The sequence below is a fragment of the Hippocampus zosterae genome, chromosome 10 (genome assembly GCF_025434085.1).
Source record: "Hippocampus zosterae strain Florida chromosome 10, ASM2543408v3, whole genome shotgun sequence".
Taxonomy (NCBI): domain Eukaryota; kingdom Metazoa; phylum Chordata; class Actinopteri; order Syngnathiformes; family Syngnathidae; genus Hippocampus; species Hippocampus zosterae.
The window spans coordinates 14,112,460-14,134,400 of NC_067460.1; the positions used below are offsets into that span (position 1 = coordinate 14,112,460).

Consider the following 21,941-nt stretch of genomic DNA (forward strand, 5'->3'; position numbering starts at 1 on the left):
AGTTTATGTCATAAACAAATGAAATGTACATATTTAAAATAAAGCGTACCAACTGACTGAATTGTAGCTTTTGCAATTTGAAAATTGCATTCCACCCCATTGCAATATTGATTTGACTCTGAAGTGTTCAGCCCAAATTTAATCACTAATGAACCTAACCTAACATGATGCATGTATTTTTTTATTTTATGTATTTATTTTTTTTGGTCATGTGGATGGAATCCAGAGTACTTGGGGGTTAGTGGGTGAATCCCACACAAACACAGACCTGTGAGTCGAGCATCCCAACCGCTAGCTCACAATGCTGCCAAAATCCACATGCCCCAAATATTCTTCGTTGAACGTTAATTCCCAAACCGTTATTGGCGGTATTTTTGTGGAACAAAGGAAGCACACCTTTTTGCATCCAATGCAGACTGCATGGTGGCCTGCAGGCGAAATCTTACGTCATCCAAAAAGGCAGGCATATGATTGAATCTATGTCCACTAGAGATCGCACTCTCCCTCTGCAAACCTCCCTTGAAATCTCAGCGATGAAGTCATCACGACTTGTGAACTGCTGTGAAACCTCAGTTCACCTTCGTCGCGTGTATATATGTGATAAACAAAGAGAAATGTAATGAAACACAAGCGAAGGGTGGGTGACTGCAAACAAGGCGATAATTGCGTCCTGACCATTTGATATTCTCATAATAATTCATTCAGGAAAAAACACGTTTGTCTTTCCGTGAGTTGGGCGCTGCAGTCACGCCTCACGACTCCTTGGGGGTGACCCAATCTGATGCGGTTCTTGACCGACTGGTACGGAAACCCACTTGGCCAAACTACGATGTGGCAACCTTGAGCTGCTGAGCTGCCTCCACTTGATTTTTTTCATTTACTATAAAATTGAGTAATAAAATATTTGACATATAAATCACTTGTTGAATTTATTTTTTAAGTAAATCATTTAAGTAAACCATTTCTAAGATAAGCTAAGGATTCCCCCTCCCAAAAGTATAATGAATAATAAAATGTAAAGGGTGTAAAGGGTTACTAGATTTAATAATTTTTTATATTACAGTATGGCCCGCATCCGTATTCGTGTACCGTGTTCCGTTTGAATAGTTGGTCATGATAAGCACTACGTTTCCCAGTATGCATTGCGGCAGAGGCGGTCGCGTGTCTATGGTGCTGAAACTGCTCGTGCTTCAGTTGTTGCTACGAGCATCCCCGCGAGCATCGTTACGCTCGCAACCGAGCTAGCTTTCTTCGGCGAATTCCTACAATGTCTCCACCACTCACCGTCGTATTTGGGTCTGAATAACCATTTGACGTTCGTACAACTTTTGTATCGCGGCTAATTCTCTCGTGGCGCGTCGTAGCCTACGAAGTAGCCGAACCTCATCCTTTATGCACAGCACGGTGCTTCAGCCCTCCGAACACCATGGTCTCCTCCAGCCCCGCTCACTAGGCAGCATGGAAGCCAAGCAACACCCGATAAAGAGCCTCAAAAGCTATCCGGAGACCGGCGGCCGGAGTCTGGCAGCGGCTGCCGGTGGCGGAGGAGGAGGCGGCGGAGGAGGAGACGGAGGCGAGGGAGGCGGTTGCCGAGTCGGCGTCTCAACGGAAACGGAGATGGAGACGAAGATTCAGAAAGCCGTCGACTTCAAGGCGGAGGGCCACCGCTGCTATAAGGAGAAGAAATTCCGCGAGGCGATCGGCAAATATCATCGGGCGCTCCTGCAGCTCAAAGGGGTTCACGTAGCCGATGGGACGACCGGCGGCTCCGAAGTCAACCTGCTGAACCAACAAGATGCCGCCAAGCTCACGGAGGAGCAGCGGAGAGCCGTGGAGAGCACCGAGATCGAGTGCTACGACAGCCTCACAGGTCAGTTATTTCCCGGCGCGAGCGCACCCATAGTCGGTCACACTCTGAAGGACTGCCCGTTCCATGCCTGGTTCGTTGGGTTCATGTTGGAGATATTTTTATTTTTTTGTATGAGTGTGTGTGAAATTCTCAGGAGAGACGCATAGCGTATGATTTGTCAGCCCAAAGCAAACAATCAACGTGCACGTACTCTTAACATTTTTGAATAATAATGTTTATAGTCAACTAATATGTGTAAATTTGAGACAATTAACCCATTTCCTGAGCTAGCTAAAGTACTTAAAATCCTTGAATAATATTTTTTATTGACTGAGAGAATCATCTCAATGTTTTTAATTTTATTGATAAGAACTGCTTTTGCCACTGTCCAGTTGCAACCTGGTAGTTTTGAGAACAAGTGATTATTTTCTGCTCACCTTCTATTCTCCGCTACAGTAGGATCACTCCATTTTTTTCTTATAATGCGCCCAACGAAGTTGTTTTGTTAAACTCTGAATGAAGTTTGCCCATGCTCAATAAGAAGAAGGAATAGTCCATCATTAAGTGAGAAGGGAGCGGGGCACGCAAAATTATCATGATAGATGGAGCATTGCATTAAATCAGGGGAAGGTGGGAGCGTTAATCAAATTTTATGTGACGTTTGGTCCTAAATGATCATTCATATCTTGTATATTTCTTTCTTTTCTATACCAGTAACATATAGTGACAGGCAGGCCTAGATTTTATAGACTATGTTCGTTAGTGCATAAATTGAGATGAGATTCATTTATTTCTGCCTCGCCATATGTATTACAAACAAACATTGGTTGCACACTCATGCCATTTTTTATGTATTTCATGTATAATATGAAAGTTGAACACATTAGACTCCAAGTCAGGTCTGGCTAGAAACGCTATCTTTCAATATACAGTATTGTTCTGTCATTTCCCAAGAGCAAATAATGAATTTCGTATGCATTACTGAGGCGGTGCCACTACGATGATGTGTTGTAATACTTCACACGAGGCCTCTGCGGTGACAGCGAATGTCACGGCTCATCTAGTAGTCTAGATGATGTAAGGTTGCATGTCGAAAGGCAAGGCTGCGCAATCTTGATCTGTTTAAGGTTAAAAGAGCTCCCGTAGTTACACACTAAAAAAAGTGACATATTTGCTCTGAATCTTGTAATGGAAAAACAACACAGTGTCAGTGTTGCTTTAAGATCATCATTAGGAGCAGGCAGAGGTGTTAGGAGGCAGATGCACTGAGCATCTGTTTTGACAACAACAACACTGCTTCCACTGATAACAACCTCTGCTTTTTTTTTCCGGTTATTGTCTCGTGCACATCAATTATTCATTGAAACAATCTTACACCATAACACTAGCACACGAAGACCTAATAAATGACCGAAAAGCAAATATTTGATAAGAAGAGTATTGTGGGACTCTATCAGTATTGCACAGATTCAGATGAAACATTGAAAGTAAACAATGGCTCCTTGATACAATGAAATTCTTTGCCAGCCAGATGCACAGCAACATAGTTTGAAACGTTCAAAAAAAAAAAAAAAGGACATTGCAAATAACAGTATTCAGCTATTTAATTCCTTATCCTAATGAAGACAAAAAATGTCCAAAGATGTCACAAAAATGTGCCGAAGCCCTAACCAATAGGAAAGTAGTAATTGGTGCCCAAAAAAAAGTATGTTGAAGTGATACATCTGCACTAATATCTTTGTATGAGTGGGAATATTTTAAGATTAATCAGGGATGTTTGTGGATGTGGCACCCAATCTTCGCCACATGTACACGGGCACTTCCAGTGCATTTTTTTTTTCAAAATCGAAGCCATTTTGTTCTGAAGGCTATTGTAAAATGAGTTTGGAATTATATTTAAATATTTTTTTGGGGGAGGGGGGTTGTTTGTGGTATATTTATGGCTGAAACCAACCAAGCTTTGTTACAGCTGCCGCTGTTGTGAAAGCACTATATAAATCAGCATGTATTGTATTGTATTGTATTGTAAATATAGGCAAATGAGTTTGGTACTGGTACCACGAGTGATACGCAGGCTCCCTCTAGCGGTACATGAAAGAATCACATACGGGAAAGCAATGTTTGAACTATGCGTAATGGGGCTTCAACTTTTTTTTTGAATTCTGTAAAATACATTTGTAAAGTTCAGTTGTATTTAACTTTTAAGTACATTCATTTTTTACTTGGTCATTTAGATTTTTTTCTTAAATGAATCATTAATTCAGTACTTCTTTAACTTTCCTGTCTTGAAACACAGTGTCAATGTTTAAACTCTGCCTAATATTGCAGTGGCTGACAAATATACATTTTAGGAATAAAACCTCGGCCTCATATTTGATGAGCACTTACAGCAAGTATAGTATGCTGTTGTATTCTAATATCGATCACAAAGGTGATACTTTGAGAGGCAATGATGATCAGATGACAACAATCATGCACCGAAGGACGTCAGCATCTGCACAGTGTCTGTGGCCTTTATCGAAGGCCGGGGTGGCATGAAGGAAATACGGGTGATTTAAAGAGATGAGGAAAATGGGGATAAGGAAGTAGGGAAAGGGGATTGGTCAGCGCGGCGGGAAAGGAAAAGCCAGTGCAGAGAGTGAGAGAGGGAGGGGTGGGGGGAGGGGAGAGCCGTGCACACACTCGGCAGGGGGGCATATTTACCATGGCAACCAGCACCGTGCCTTTTCCCTCTGGTTGTCGTAATACTGCTCGCAGCCTGCCATCGTTGTTCTTGCGATCGCGGCTTCATTTGCACCTTCTTTCATGGAGAAGTGAAATTTTCTCAAGGGGGGAATTAATTGAGTGACTTTTTTTTCATCGTCATTTTTCATTGGATCAGAATGACAGCACCGTGGATGAGTGGCAATACAAGTATTTTACTTTATAAATATGTGTAATAAATTCATTACACAATGATGCATAATTGGAACTTCTCCATTGTGAGACTATACGTTATCTTATCTTAATTCAATAAAATGTAATGAAATATAATGACTTAATTGACAGACACACATGAATATAAAATATTCATGTGCTTTCACAACAGAACTGCATTAAAATAGGTTGTGGTGAAATACACTCGCGTCATGATAAATTGAACAAAGCGGTAGCTCAAAGAAGGGAGGCGTAGAAACGACTCTTTTGAGAATCTGCAAGTCTGACTTTTCCTCAACTCCTGCCTGCTCTGATGTCTGCTTCAAAAAGTTCTTTTGTTTCCTTCTGACCAGCATGAGTCATGAGATGAGTCGCAGCCTTGGCAGCGACGTAGCTCATGAGGAGTATCGTTTGTTTGGTAACATAATTTTTTTTTTTTTTTAATCGAGCAGTTGCTCGCATGATGACAATCCGGCTGCAGTATTTGTGGACACATTCAACAGAGAATAAAGAATGAGAGCTTTAGAAATTCTCATCATAATGATACATTTGTTCAGATTTACAGGACACAAAGTATTATAATACTGTAGAAAAGCTTGAGAATTTCAATAAATATAGGATATAGATGAAGGGATGGGCCACTTAAATGCTGGAGCACTACAAAATTTCATCAGCGCTCCTAGATGTTAATCGGCATCGTCTTGAGGTTTGCAAAATGTGTTTTCGGGTGGGAGATTAGACAAGGAGCCGCTCAGAATGTGGTCAGAGGTCCCGAGTTGAGTCTCCGCATTTACTTCAAGGTGTGTTTTGAGTTCAAGTTTGAACATCAAATAAAAATAATTACACATTGCATTGTATTGTATTCAAACAAATTACATAAATTATGAAAATTCGCTAGTTTCTTGCTCACACATAATATAAAACAGCGCATACCAGCTAAAAAAAAAACTAGGATGGAAGTACTGTATTTTCAAACGGACATAACGCCTCAAAAACATTTATATTTCTTTTGTTGACGGGGAGATTATGTGGATGACACCCGGAATGACACCCTAACGAGGGCACACACAATATAGAAAATGGATAGATAAATGGATTTTGTGAGTTGGACTTCATTATGATCAGTGATACCAATATCGATTTTTTCTGATGATAATCTTGCTTAATGGAGGAAAATGAATTGGAAACCATATAAAACAGTATTTCCTGGCCAGTGTTTTCTGCTTTTGATATTTTTTCCCCCTTTGTTTAAAAAAAACCCTCCAAAAAACAAAGGGAGTGTTGCATATGACGTATAATTTTTTTTCAGCATCTTGTCTTTATGCCTGCATAGCATCAACTGTTAGCCTAATTTTAGCACATAAATCCTTCAAGGCATTACATAGAACCTTTCTTATCATAATTGTATCATGCAGCTTGCCGTCAACATCTGTTTGCACCGCAGCAAGCTTCATTGAGGCAAGACGCTGCGATTATGACAATATTCCGCATTCTCGTTAACCTCAGGGAAGCGGCCCGTGCTTTTGGGGAGGGGGGGGGGGGGGATAACGTAACAGCACGCGGCGGGTTACTGACTGCTACAGTCCACCGTATGCTTGCACGCGTGCATATGGCAGCAGCAGCAGAACACATCACCAAAGTCCTCCCTTTCATCTCCTGCCAAAGACCTCACTGCGGGGTGTGCACAAGATAACGTTTGAAGAAGAAGAAGTGAGGAAAGCAGGGATGAAAAGGAGGCTATACACTGTGTCGAAAGGTTGCTGCATATTTCTGGGGGTGGGGTGGGGTGTACGGGGATGATTTGGGTGCCATACAAGATCAAGAGAAGGCGGGGGGGGGGTGTCAGAGACCTGTGCTTGGTGTCCCTTTGTGTGCATAAAGAAGGTTGGCGAGTTTGCTGTATGCCAGCCAGGGCTGCAGATGGCTCGGTCATGGCTGGCTCTCACCCTCCACTCTACTCACACTGTACTACGCTCGCTCATCTATTCGTATTCACTCCACAGATTAGCCCGGCATTCGGAGGAGAGTGATGAGGGGTGCAAAGGGGCGAGCGCCAAAGAATGCAAGGGTCTAAATTAAGAGACGGAGAGCAAAACTGGACACATCTCGCAAATATGATGGGATTATCCCCCGGATGCGGGAAGGATAAACGGGATAGGGACAAGTCAAGACGGAAGCTGCTCTGTGACCTCTAAACAAGAGGAGCGCCATCCAGAAAGAAAATATTGATAGTGAAGGGCAAGTATAGTTTGAAATCATCCCATCCTACCAGGCGTGGCGGTGGTCTCTAACTGCTCACTTCATGGCACAGATGTGTTTTCGCCAGATTCTAGTGCGAGATTAGCGCACTGCATTGAAAGAGAATGAAAGATGCAGCTTTTCAGGGCTCGAAATAAGCGGTTTCGAATCACAGTTCGTGAGGCAAAATTTCGCATTTTGCACATTATCAAAACACACAGAAGTGCAAAACTGAGAATCAAACGCTGTACCAAAAAGTTTTGCTTGGCTGGACGCACGTGTGTCCCTCACGACACCTGCTGCAGTTAAGTGACGGTCAAGGCTCCAAAAGTCACATCATGAAGCTCGTCAAAGCTTCGGCTGGCTACTCATGCGGCTACTTAGTGAAGTTGCTCATCTTACTTCGCTACATGCGCAGGCAGTGCTACCGGTGTCCAATGGGACTGGCTACGTGGTGCCAGACAGCGAGTAGGATGAGTCAGCCAGTTTTTCAAAATGCTACCACATTGCCTCTGAACTGGAACACGTAAGAGGGAGCACATGCACTAAGTCCTATTCTGGCCTCCCTCAACTGACTGCCTGTGCACTTTTGAGTTCATTTTAAAATTTGGCTTCTGTCGAAATGATCTTGCCTCGCCTTGCCACTGCTTCCAAACTATGGAAGTGTGCAGGGATCATTAAATTAAATTGGTGCAAGTTGTAAAGAATTTGAGTGTCATTTTGATCTAGAAATCCCCTTTAAAAAATCAGCAGCCGCAAAGAACAGGAAGTCAAAGGTCAGGGCAGGACAGGGACAGCTATTCAAATGTACTTTTGTGGTTTAAGCCCCATAAAAATAGGAGAAGGAGCCTCAAAGTAAAAAAAAGACCCCCCAAAAAATCTGTGTAGTGTCCATTGATGACTGGACAGGGTTGATTAAACTGCGTTGCACAGATCAGATCAGAACCAAGTGGGACATTTGAATGTAGTTTTGGCAAAAGGCCAAATGTCTGGGTAGTGTCCAAAAATGACATTTGGTGACCAATCATGCAAAAAGCAGGAACAAAACGGGTTCTTCAAGCACAGACGACCTCAATAAAAGTTTTTTTTCTTTCTTTCTTTTCAATGCTTCATTAAACCATGCTTTAATGCTATTTGCGTATCTGCTTTTACTCTCAATAAAAAGTAAGCTGACACTAAACAGAATATACCACGTTTAAATAAGAAAACAATGGCCGGGGAACGGCCTGCTCTTTATCCTCTTTAGCAGCATTAACCCCACCCCAACTATTACCGACAATGGAAAAGCATTGGAAGAATCATCCGTGATGTAGCTTCCTCATTGGTATAAATATTTAAGCAGATGAGCATTAATCCTGAGTCAGCAACTATTTCGGGAATGGCGGACAATGGCAAAGTGTGCAAACTGACTCCACTGTTGGAAGTTTATTTTGGGCGTAAGCTCTACCAGGAGAGAAAATCGACATATGAGATCACTTGGAAAATCACAACATAATTCATCTCAGGAGTCAACTATGCGAAATAGAAATCCAGAGAAATTTTAAGAAATTGCTAAAACAGGGTTGCAGCGTGGCATTATGTGATGGGCTTCCTCCAGTCTGAATGCTTTATTTAATAATAAATGCACTTTTTTTTTTTTGGTCGTGCCATGATATCACAAAGTATTTGCCTTTCTGTGACAGCAGAAGTAGAAAATTCTCTGAAATTAGGGTGTAGAGGTGGCAAGTGGACGATAATTCCGAGTCTCGTTGCGGCAGACGCGGCGTCATGATAAAGCCAGCGCCGTGATCTCATGATAACGAGCAGCCTGGCTTGGAGGGGGAGAGCTATTATTAGCAAGGGGGGCCAGGAAAGGCTGTTCGCCCCGTCCGAGCGCTCTGACATCAAATTAAATCACGTCCTGTCCCAACGAAAAAAAAAAGAGTATTTTATAAGGCTCATGGTGCCCCAGGCCCTTTAAAGCAAATCTCTGTGACCTTTGAAACAGAAAATAGTCAGGGCACTTGACTGACGTTGCAATTGGTCATTTTTAGGTCAGTTTAAAAGAATCTATTGTATGCATGTTGAGAATGTCTTCAGATACCCCAATGCGTACCGCTTTTGTGTTCCGATTTTTAAGCGCAGTAAAGCAGCTTAAAATGATATTAAATGACTTTTTAGGAATAAAACTTCAAACGTCTTTTCAATGAATGGGCCTGCAGTGCTATTATATTTTGATCGTTTTATCTGTGGTCTTATTGTTCTTGTTTTGATTGTAAAGTGTTCTTGAGTGTTTTGAAAGGCGCTTATTAATGAAATGTATTATTATTATTAATGTTGGTCATTAGTAGCAGGAGTGTCTAGATTCAAGATGCGGCTGGCGGAGTCATAATTTGGTGGCAGAAAGTCGATCTAAACCTTCCACCTCCTCAGACCACATATTAATCGGTGCAGCCGGTGCGTGCATCCAAATCTGAGTCAATGTATGTTTTTTTAAAATCAGCCCATTGGGTTAGGTACAATTGGGGGTGAGGGGCTGTCTCCAACTGCCCACTTCATGGCGCAGATGTGTTTCTGCCACGTCGAGACGAGTGCACAACCAATGTGACACATTTATGCCATTGACGGCTATAGAAGTCAAAAGTCTATTGATTCCAGTGAATGATTTTGATGGGCCATGATTGACGTCAGACTTGATCCTTCCCACAGCTCCGCAGCCCTCGCTGTCACGCATCCGCCGGCTTGCGCTCCCCCTGTGAAATTTTCAGCCAGCCACTTAAATTTAATTGGTGGAATGGAGTCACACGTCACTGGTGCTTACGTCGGTCACAAAAATAGAGCTCTTAGTCTCGATCACTTAACTAATTAATATCGTTCTATCTATCATCATGCTCAAAGTAAATTGCACCTCTTCCCTTTTAATCACTTTGATTTACAAACAAACAATCTGTAGCCCCATCACTTCATTTGTTCTTTAAAGGAGATTCAGTGACGAATGTGTGACGAAATGAAGAGTGCTGTGGGGGACAGTGATGGTTCTCTCTGTGTGGTATCTTCCTGCAGAACTAATTACAAGGTGATAGACAGCCGACTAATTCCCGAGGCCAAAGACTGTCTTGAAATGATCTAGATTGCAAGATGGTTCCAGTGAGGAAATGAGTTCAAAAAGACAAGAAGCGGAATACTAATCCGGTGTGAGAGGTGGTGTTTTCCATTTTACTCCTCTGTTAATGGATTTAGTTCTCTTCTTGCCTCAATCCATCCCCACTTTGTGTCTCTTCTCACAGCTTGTTTCATTGCTCGGAGACTTTTCGCTGCATCATAATGAAAACCAGTCTCAGTGAAGACTCGACATGATGCCACAGGCAAAGCTGCAGGGTTCCTGCACCATCAAAATGCACACATTTACACAACTTCCCCCCCCTCCCCAAAAAAGACCAACACACTACTGACACTGCTCAAAGACGGCTCATTCAGTGAAATCATACCTTCGAAGCACAATGACACATTAATCCCTTTATTCTTCACAATTCTACACGTTGTTTTTTCCTTAAATTTGTTCCTGCTTGTATTGTGATTGTGTTGGGCAAAATTCTTACCAAAAAAGCCCTGCGCCTGGTTCCTTATAGTCTTTATTGGAGCAGTGAGGACTCAGTTGGCTTTAATAAACTATAAACAATACTGATTAAAAAAAAACGTTTGCTTACTTAACTTACGTATTACTATAATTTGGGCCAAATGCTACAAAAATAGAAATGCTTCTTAAACTTACGCGTGCGCAAGTCAATCTCCATGGCAAAATGCTATGTTTTTAGCATTGAGCCTACTAGTACGTTCAAACGTATTTGCTGGCAATAGTTCATCCACTCAACTTTAACATTCTATGTAAAATCAAAATGTCCAGCCAAAATGTCGATACAGTCTTCATCCACCTACATGGACCCAAAATACTAAAATAAGCTGCCTGTGGACGAGAATAGCGGTTAGCCTCGCTAGCTTTGGCTGTTCCAATTACCGCTTGTCTTGAAATTTTCACAATCAGCAATACCACAGGACTGGCGGCACAGGACATCATACAGTAGATATTAGCATAAATCGATAAATAAAGATGCTTTATTTGTATTAAATAAATAAGATTGGTGTTTCTTGGACTCAGTAGCTGCTCCACTGAGTGGCATTGTTGTCATTTAAAATCATGCTATTGCTAAAACAGCAAATCTAATGGAGCACTCAGACTTGCTTGCACCGTACTGTGCATTTAAACTGTTGTCCCTCTTCCTACATTTTCAGTAGCTCGACAATTATTATTTGGCGCCAGTCAGCGTTGTGACATCCCATTAAACCTCGACTCACTCTTCCGTTGCCATGCTCACATCAGGTTCCTCATTAAGACAAAACTCCCCGCCTCGCCTGCGTCGCTCGGTCCCTTTGTGCAGTTTCACATCTCATTAGTCTGCCTTTTTCGTTGCAAACCTTCCTGTAAAATACCGCTTTTCCAATTAACATAAAGCCAAAGCGTATCTGATAGATCTCGCCGTCATTCTGGGAGAAATTGCCTCATTCGGAGAGGCCGAAAGGGTCATCAACTTGTCGACTACAAGGATTTATACGTTTCATTTCAACCAGTTCTCTGTAATGACGGCTGGAAACATCAATTATTGATCTGCTGCGGTGTTAGTTAAGCCACTAATGCTAATGTACCCAAGGCCAAGTAGTATGGAACATTAAAGATGTATTCTATTTTTTCCACAATTTGAAAGAGTTCTCGTGCCTTTAATCACAGGTCTCTGACATCTTTCTGTCAAAATACAATTTAGTACCTTAACATACAAGTGTTCCTACTTTTTTTTCAATGCCTTGACTTGCTAGCATGAATTTGAGATGCAAGTGCTACAGGGTGGCAGAAACCTCAATTCATTTCACAAAAAGCTGAAATTTGGCAGATAGAGTTCGCATAGATTCCCTCTCCCAGTTGAAGATGACTGTCAAGTTTAACATTGACAGGTTGTTTATTGAACAACAACATCACTTTGCCTGAGAAAATCAGCTAGGTCAATGCTAACACGGAGATAAACAGCAAATAGGTTGCAATGTTGTAACTCTTGAAGCAATGGAGACGAACACAAATGGTACAGCAACACATGCAGACAGACAGCACAACCAATAGTGGACAAAAGAATTTTAGTCTGTTTCTCAAAGTAAAGATTCTTGTTTGATGGTCTTTTTTTCTGACTCACTGACCAAACTGGATACACTTAAAGGTTTATTTAGTGGTGGTTCCGTCTATCAATCTTGTTATTAACTATGTACAAAATATGCAGATGATAAAAATGTCACATGTACACTACAGTCCATATACCGGTAAATGTTTTTCATTTACATTAATCTTGTATTCCACACAGCAGCAGCACTCTCTATTTTAACAACTCTATCAGCTTTACAGATGCCACTCTCCTGTTTTTCACAAAAAGGAAAGAACACAAATTACTTGCGAGGTGGTCTTTTTTTTTTTACCAAATGCAAATGGACGAATCGTTGGGCAAGATCTTGTTGAGTAGTGGTTCGGGCCTGAAACTGCTCAGATTTAAGGTTCCTTGCCTGCCTGCATGGAATATTGCTTGTAATAAAAAAAAGCCATAAAGGTACCGACACACTGTCTCCAAGTATGGCGCAGGGTGTAGTTTCAGGGATGTTGCGCTGCTGTTTTTAATGGAGCTTGTGCACGTGTGTGTGTGTGTGTATGTGCGTGTGAGTGTGTGTCTGTGACCCACCTGGTCCAAATGCCGTGTCATAATCCCACCCTTAATGCCTTTCAGCACCCTAGCCTTGCTCCGGCATGCCATCCATCTGCCTAATGGGCCAACAGGGCGCGGCAGCCCAGTTATCATTTGAACATGCAGGATGCTTTTTTGGGGGAAGTGATGGTGGTGGGGGGGTCAGATATTCACCATTAGAGACTGTTTGGGTCAGATTTGACCCATTTTAACATTTGTCTGCAAGAACAAAATGTCTTTGTTTCAGCCTGAAATTTGATGACTTGTAAAGTGAGCCAAAATAAATTGAGCACCGCTATTCCCGGGTGATTGGGGCCAGCCATATAATTGATGCCCATTGAAATGCACTGGTACCTAAGAACTTGGTATCATAAGTACCTGCAAAAATATGCTTTCTCTTTTCTCTGAGAAACTTGATTCAAGATTAATCATTCATTTATTAATGGCAGACTGGCAAGTGATACATTTTGAAAAGATCAGTAGTTCATAATTGGATGATAAGCAAAGAGTATGTGAAGGTTAGGAATATTTTGCGGTTTGTGGAACAAGGTGGGAATTTTTGGTTACCGGTATATCTTGTTTTACTCATTTTTCCCAATTGCTCTTGTCAGCCCAGTCCACCGTGTCTTCTAATCAACTGTCGATGGATCGTGTCACCTCATGCTATGCTTCTTGTAGGGGTGGGTTTTTTTGGTTGTTGTTGTTTTGTTTTTTAATACTTTGAGCCCTTTTAAGACTTTCTTAAAGTAATTTTGATTCCACGTTCCTTGTTGGCCCATTTTGAAAGTAACTATTTTTGAGACTCCTGCGCTCCTTGCCTCGCTGCTTCCCTGCACTTGAGTCCTTCTGAAAGTCGTGCCCACATCCACTAATCAGGGACATGATGGATGGGCATGTAGGACAAAATAGATGGGGAAAGTTCACCTGAAATTCTGATCGTCTTTGTTGTCTGGTCATTAGGTTGTCACAAAACTTTAATTTGAAGGTAATATTGCTCTTCACGGGTATTTGAACAACAGCTTTTCTGTGTGGCCTAATAGGTTGGAAATAAAACACACCAATTTCATTGGCCAAACTTACTGAACAGCATTCAACGTTGATCCCAAAACACTTTGATTGATAATGACTCTGTCCATTACCTCATGACCGCACTGAATTATTCAGCGTTATGCACTTGCATTGTTGAGAGGCACATCCAATGTAAGCTCCTTGAATGATTTTTAACCTTTTGGCCTTGGCGGAAGTTTGCCCTCTCAATTGGGTTTGCAGTAAGCAGAGATGGGCACTTAACCCGATTTTGCCGTCCTCTGTCCATGACATGGGTACCCTTCCGCTATCTATCTATCTATCTATCTATCTATCTATCTATCTATCTATCTATCTATCTATCTATCTATCTATCTATCTATCTATCTATCTATCTATCTATCTATCTATCTATCTATCTATCTATCTATCTATCTATCTATCTATCTATCTATCTATCTATCTATCTATCTATCTATCTATCTATCTATCTATCTATCTATCTATCTATCTATCTATCTATCTATCTATCTATCTATCTATCTATCTATCTATCGCTATCTCTCTCTCTATATATATATAGATATATATATATATGTGTGTGTGTGTGTATAGGGATATGCAGAAGAATCGCTTCTCAAGTACTTCCATTCTATTTAATTATATACAAGTCTTAACTCAGGCGTCGGCAACCCAAAACATTGAAAGAGCCATATTGGACCAATAAAACAAAAAACAAATGTCTTGAGCTGCAAAAAAATAAAAGCCTTATATCGGGCTTACAATGAAGGCAACACATGCTGTACGTTTTTATATTAGCTACGTTAGCCTACAATCAAAAAGACTAAGTTGGCTACAATTACACAATGATTAAATGTTCTTTTTTGCCCCGAAGATGATCGAAATATGGCCTTTTGCCGCATGTTAACTTTCATAGCTCGCATGCAATGTTTAATAATGCTTCTCTCAACCCTCCGGATTCCCATTCTTTGCCAGTACCCTCGGTGAATTGTACATAAAACGACATTTTTTAACAACAGCCACCTGCCTGGCATTCCATCCGGCTAATAGAAACGTGTGTCGCAGGCTATGATGCAAATCCTCGTTGACAGTAATGTTGAAATCTAATATTTACTCTACACTTTTTTACAGCATTGGAAAATGTTAAGAATGTTGGTGTCATGGTTGTCCTCCTACAGAAACCGTATTAAAACAAACAAAAAAAATTCCCTCTCCCATCTTTTTCCATTTTCAAACATTTTTTAAAAAGCTCCAGGGAGCCACTAGGGTGGTGCTAAAGAGCCGCATGCGGCTCTGGAGCCGCGGGTTGCTGACCCCCGCCTTAACTAATGGAAAAATGACTGAGAGCCTGACTGGGCTCCATAATGACTTCTCCTCACTTGATCGAACATTTGGTCTTTGGTCTGGCTCACCTTGTCTTACATTGTCCGCACACACACACACACACACACACACACACTCTCGCTGACACTGACAGGGGATGACAGGTAGGGAGGCCATAACAGCTTTTAACACACTGCTCCTCCTCACCCTAACTCACCTCATGGACTCTCATGAGTGTCACCGCATCTCCTGCTCCTGAGGGCCCCGGCATCTCACCCCCTTACTGCAGCCCTGTCCCTCGCCATTGCATGCCCCCCTTCTGTCTCTCACTCCCTCACTCCCTGACTTAACCTGCCTCCCAGCTAATAGTCCCTGACTCATGTTGTTCGCAGAGCTGTCTGTGTGTCAAGGGCAGACAGAGAAGAGAGAGGCAGGATGAGACGAGGGTTAAAAAGGAGCTGTGACACACCAGGACGAGGAGTGCAAATGGAAGGGAGCTATTTTGACATTTCACAAAGATTAAGACGTAGAGCGATGGGTGGGGGAGATGGAAGGGCGAGCAATAAACGAGGGAAAAGCTGAAAGTAGAAACCACAATGGGTTGCGATCAGCAGAGGAGCAGGGTGTGAGTGATAAGATATCTGAGCCATCGGCAGTCATTTAAAACCTTCTGTGGACTAAAAGCTGTGTGTGTGTGTGTGTGTATATACAAAAAGCTAATGAAGTTATTTCGTGCATTAGCTGATGTGAAAGCTTCGGTGAATTGCCGCTGCATTTGCTAGATCGAAGACCTCGAGATAAAACAACCGCTGCTGACTTTGGATTGTAGTAAAGTACAATAAAAGTCGAAAAAGTTACTTCAGGTACAGTGAATGGTGACCAAATCAGAATGCTCTTCCATTGGAAATTGAAAGAAGCATGATCCCCAAATGTTGTTTTTGTTTTTTTTAATTTTGTGTTGTTTTTGTCTTTTGCTCTGCGGGGCCTGGCGCCGGTTGCGGATCGCTGTCACACAGCTGCCAGCTGTCTTCGAGCAATAGACGGGAAACCCCCTGAACTGGTTGCCAGTCAATCGCGGGGCACACATAGACGAATAACCATTCGCCCTCACAGTCACGCCTCGGGACGATTTGGAGTGTCCCATTAACCTGCCACGCATGTTTTTGGGAATATGAGAGGAAACCGGAGTACCTGGAGAAAACCCACGCAGGCACGGGGAGAACATGCCAACTCCACACCGGAGGGCCATGTCCTCTGTCCTGTGAAGCGGATGGGCTAACCACCACTGTGCCGCCCAACCAAAAAACATACTTTACAGTCAAAGTGTGATGAGACATAATACAGTATGATACGATACAATTTGTACCAGTCTGAAAGTGAGCAGTATTTTCCCTGTAAAGCTGTTAGTACTTGTACAGTGCAAAGGCCTCATGTTAAACTCAGTAATAAAAACACAGAGGGTATTGCTCTCCTTCCCCGGGGGCTAAAACTGCTTATGTGCCTTTTTATGCTTTTTCTGGTGTGTGACACATTACTATTGTCTATTAATAGTCACCTCACTGCCACCCTAAAGATTGAGTGCGCACTGTTTTGCCGTGGTTCTATAAAAAGATGCCAGTCAAATGGATTATTTTGACCTTATCAGCCAGCCTTTTACCGCAAGTGTGCAACCTATTCTCTTCCAGGATGAAATAGCTGTTGTGCTAACAGTTGTGCCCCCCCCCCCACCCCCAACTCTTCCTGTTTTCAGCATGTCTGTTGCAGTCCGAGCTGGTCAACTACGAGCGAGTGAAGGAATATTGTCTGAAGGTCCTGAGTCATCAGAGGGACCATTTCAAGGCCATGTACCGCGCCGGCATTGCCTTCTACCACCTGGGCGACTACGAATGTGCCCTACGCTACCTGAGAGATGCCAAGAATCGCGAGCCTGCAGGTGAGCATGCAAGACATGAGATCAGTACTAAAAGATGATATTAGTCAGAAAGACTAATTTTTAGGCCTGGTTGTTTGTGGAAGTTGTGGAGAGTCTTATCCATGTGCACTCTCTGTGCATTTTTTTTTTCATCAAATCAAGAATAATCTCAACTTAACTGTATTTATGGAGCACATTTGAAGAACCACCGGTGTATACAAAGTGCTGTACATGGAGCAAAAAAATCAAACAACAACAAGCAATAAATTAATAACTGACAATAGAAAGGACAAAAACAGTCAAACGAGAAAAATCAAGTCTCATGTTTCGTCAATAGCCAAAGAATAAAAATTAGTTTTAAGATTAATTTTAAAGATGTGCAGCTAGGGGGCTTGCCGAACATTTAGTGGGAGGTCATTCCAAAGGGAGGGACAAAGAACAGAAAAGGCTCGATCCCCTCTGAGCCTCCGCTTGGTACCTCTAATAGTGTGTGGTCTACAGACCTGAGGCAACGGGCAGGTGCGTAGGGGCAGAGGAGCTGAGAGAGGTCAGGTGGGGCGAGGCCATTAAAAGATTTGAAAACAAATAATAGAATCTTAAAAACAACTCTAAGATGCGAATGAAGCCGGTGAAGGGAAGCCGGAGTAGGAGTTATGGGCTCTCTCTTACGAGTACCAGTCAAGAGGCGAGCAGCAGCATTCTGGACCAACTGGAGACGCTTAATGGAGGATTGGCTGACTCCAAAGTCAAGTAGTCGTTTGAAATTATATTAAAATGTTCGGCCGCTCACTGGCATCCTTCTCTTCCAGATACCAACGTGCTGCGCTACATCCAGTTGACGGAGATGAAGATGAGCAAGAGTGGCCAGCGGGAGCGACAGCTTGGCAAAGAGACGCAAGGCTGACCTGCCCCTCCTTGTTTGGGGTCCTGCACCAACCTCCAAACCAGTCCAACCTTACTCCATCCTCGCCATACTCTCACGGACCCTCCGCAGCAAGGACACAGTTGTGAGAGACGATCTGAACTTGCTGTTTTTCCAACTCCTTCATGCCTGTTTGTCCCTCTGGCGCTGTGGCTCTAAAAAAAAAAGATTAAAAAAAAGAAAACTGCTATATAACATACAACCCCGCCCCTCAAAAGAAACTAGTGAATAACGGACATTTGTGTGACTTGGTTGATGGTTTCAAAAAGTTTTGTTTTTGTTTTGTTTTCTCTGCCTTCTCCGTGTGTGCGTGGAGGCCTTTTGGAGGGTCGAGATTGGCTCTTTGAGGCGTGTGACACATATCAAGACCATCGTCCGATTTGATTGTACACGTGACACACCGGGAGGGCTCTCTCAGGCCCTTTAAGCACACTTTCTTGGACATTTTTTTTCCAATTAAGGGCTAATTTTAGTGTTTGTAATCTGTTTTCATTGTCCATCGAAACCAGGAATGGGCAAAGCGTTTGGATCTGGTACGAGAATTGAAATGATCAAGACTCTTGTGACATTAAATTGGCTATTTTCTTCCATAAGTGGTTCATTAAACGTTATTTATTCATAATTTATTTATGTTTAAATTCATCGTTTTTTAATTATTATTTTTATTATTTGCATATTAATAGTAGACAATAAGTGTATAATGACATTCAAACCTACCCTCTCCCCCCAAAAAATCACCCAAAAAACTGTCCATTTAAAATGGACAGTGAAAAAAATACCAAAGGATAAAGTAATGCAAAACAGTAACAAATTTTGTCTGTAATTCATATTTTCATTTTTGTAACTATTCAGGACCAAAATACATGTTGTTTTATCCCTTCCTTTTTTAAACGAATTGGCTGATCAATCAGTTATCGGAATTTCCGACTGCCAAAAGGATGATGCCCCCCCCCCCCCACCCCACAAAATGTTGACTGGAGGAGTGAATCAACCCCCATTCAACTCCCCCACCGACTCCTCCACACTCTTTGCACGCCGCTGTTACCGTCTACATTTAATTTTTTTTTAGTTTCATAACATGAGCTTTTGGCTAAATTAATTATAGAAATTAATTAAAATGTTCTAGCACAAGCTTTTGCCCACACCTGTCCTAAAGTGTGCAGTTGTCCGTAGCTTCATGATCGCAAACAGGTTTGCTTATGTTCTGTCTTGAATTTGTTGTAAAAAAAAAAAAAGGCTCCCCAAAGCCTGACCCCAAACCCCTTCACCCACAGGGTTGTTGCTGTGACTGTACGAGCCCTTCCCCGCCAGAACATTTCGACACTTTTCATTGTTCCAAAGACTCAGTTCAGTCAAGCATCCAAGATGGCAGAAATCGAAATACGTTATGTGAAACCTGTCATTGGTACAAAAAAAAGGTTGGGAACTGCTTGGCTGCAGTCAGTCTCAGCCAATTTGAGACCAAGTCTGAAAAGACGTTTAAAAACGTCTTTGGGAGTGAATGAGTTAAAAAAATAAATATCAATGATGTCATCGATGAATCAACTTCAACCCGACTTTCATCTCATTATAGCTGACTACAAAACCAAAAAAATCTTTGGTGTTTGACCTCGAACACACATTACTAATCTTGTGTGTGTTTACTGCTTTGATCGTGTCTGGTTGGGGTTGTACAGTTGACTAGTCGACGTGTCAACTTAATCATGATGACATATAGAGCTTGATGTCGACGAGTTGCTAATCACATGTTGTCGACGTAAACAGGAAGCAACTCAAATGAGCCCGTCACCTTCATTAATTTGAATTGTCTTAGTTGTAGATGCACAGATTTGTGGAAAAATCTGTAGCGGGGGGAGGGGCAAGTTTGAAAAGGCTTTTGAACAACTTTTTGGCCGATACTACGAAAGCGGACGAAAAGCAAGGAATTCCTCTACTGCACATAACGAGGTCCATAATTATTTGCTAACATCTCCCCATGCAGAAACCGCTACTGTGGTGTGCACAGAACGAGGACAGGTTATCCCATTTGACCAAGTTGACAGCAGAAAGCACACCGAGTGAGAGTATACCCCCCCAGCCCCCCTGGTCTTCACCCATTCCTGTTAATTCATGTCTTCTAACATGTATGTCCTGTGTAAATTTGATGTATAAACTGTCAATTGTCAATGAATATAGATTATTGCAAAGCATTCCCTCCTCCTGTGATTTATTGTTTTTTGTTTCATTATATTGCAATACAAAAAACATGACAAGGAGACATTAATTAAACTTTCAGCGCCTACTTAAAAAAAATCTGAACTAGTCTAGCATGTGGTGTATTCAATGACACGGGAAGCAACATCCGACATGCACATGGTGGCAAAACCAGTATGATACCTGTCCAAAACCTGTGATCATAACAAGGTACTGTATGTGATGCAATATGTGATGGAACATTTTCAAATTACTTAATTATGACACCAATAAAATTGGCTCAAGTTTGTTAGCTTTATTTTAGCACACACAGATTATCGGTATTTTGAGACTTCAACCTTGGCTTGGAGTTCTAAAGGACCTGGATTCAATACCAGGCACTTCTCGCTCCTCCTGTGGCCTGGTGGTCATTGATACCACGTGGAAATCTTAGAAAAACCTGAGTTCAAATCCAGACACCTGCCTTACCAAAATCAGGGGTGTTGAGTTGCAGGCTGGCCAAGGACAGGACATCCATGTTCACGCGGCAGGGTGGGCAACGGGTGAGCACGCCGGCTTCACAGTGCAGAGGTGGTGGGTTTGATTCCAGTTCTGGCCTCCCTGTGTGGAGTTTGCATGCTCTCCGTGGGTTTTCTCCGGGTACTCCGGTTTCCTCCCACATTACAAAAAACATGCGTGGCACGACAATGGGACACTAAATTGTCCGTTGTTGTGATTGTGAGCGCAAATCTATTTTTCTTTTTGTGCCCTGCAATTGGCTGGCAACTAATTCAGGGTGTAGCCCACGCCTGCTCCCCGAAGACAGCTGAGATAGGCTCTGGCATGCCAACGACATTCATGACAAGAAGCGAATTATATGTCGTCGGGGCCGCCTTCCTCTACTTGACTTTCTCTCTCTCCCTCTATGAAGTTTGTTTTGATTTTTTTCTTCCCTAATGTGTCCTGGGACATTCTCCTGTAACCTTTTTTTAAAACCAGACTCAATATGCGGCCCTGAGAACTTAAGTGAGCCGAACTCTATTTTAGTAATTTTGCAGGAGAGTGTCGTGTGTCGAAACAGGTTTGTGCGAAGGAGCGTTTGAGTCTCTGGAGGATGGAGAGAGCCGAGGCTTGCTTTGTCCCTTTCCCACTTCCCGCAGAATGCACCAATGACAAGAATAAAGTTACAAACAAAGACGAGTCATGTTGGGGTTGTGTTCAAATAAATGACTAAACATCCACTAATTTGAATCTTTGCTGACCTGTAAACTGACCTAAAATTCATACAGAACGAGGTAAACGAGCTCAAATTACAATTAGAACCACACGAGAAAGAAACCAAAAAGAAACAAATATTTCTCCAAAATATTCGTCACTAAATTCTTGATGAGTTGATGACTCTTGTTTTCATAACATTTGGATGATTGTAAAATCCAAAAATAAACAATTCAACGTCTTTTGGAATCATTGCTGCATTTTCTTAATTTATGAAGAAGAATATTTCAAATACAACTATTTTAAAAATCACATATTTGACATGTCGTTCAGTATTATTTCCTAATACACAAAAATAACTACAACGGTTGTGTGTGCTCCCCGCCCCCACCTCCCCCCCGCTGTTCTCTTGGCAGTCAAACATGACATAACAACGCTGACGTCAACGCGGTTGTTTGAAAGTCTTGGCGATCAAGCGCCTCTGTGGCCACAAAAGCTTTCCTATTGATTTGTAGAAAAAAACGGTTGTGTCGAATAGAGATGTTTACGCAGCGCTGGGCGCACGCTCAGTGGAGTGTTTCTTGGTGTTTTGTT

The 21,941-nt window shown here is 42.1% G+C and overlaps 1 protein-coding gene and 1 long non-coding RNA gene across 2 annotated transcripts in view; one reads left to right on the forward strand and one right to left on the reverse strand.

The window, feature by feature from the left end:
* The first annotated feature begins 1,141 nt into the window (after positions 1–1,141).
* On the forward strand, positions 1,142–20,149 carry ttc9b (tetratricopeptide repeat domain 9B). The gene is made up of 3 exons (XM_052079302.1): positions 1,142–1,870; positions 16,877–17,059; positions 17,848–20,149. The coding sequence occupies exons 1-3, from the start codon at positions 1,393–1,395 to the stop codon at positions 17,940–17,942; spliced, it is 756 nt and encodes a 251-aa protein (XP_051935262.1). The 5' UTR covers positions 1,142–1,392; the 3' UTR covers positions 17,943–20,149.
* Positions 10,453–21,941, reverse strand: part of LOC127609428 (uncharacterized) — a 353,255-nt gene continuing 341,766 nt past the window's right edge. Inside the window, exon 3 of the long non-coding RNA XR_007964561.1 lies at positions 10,453–10,470. This is a non-coding gene — a long non-coding RNA (uncharacterized LOC127609428). The remainder of the gene's footprint in view (positions 10,471–21,941) is intronic.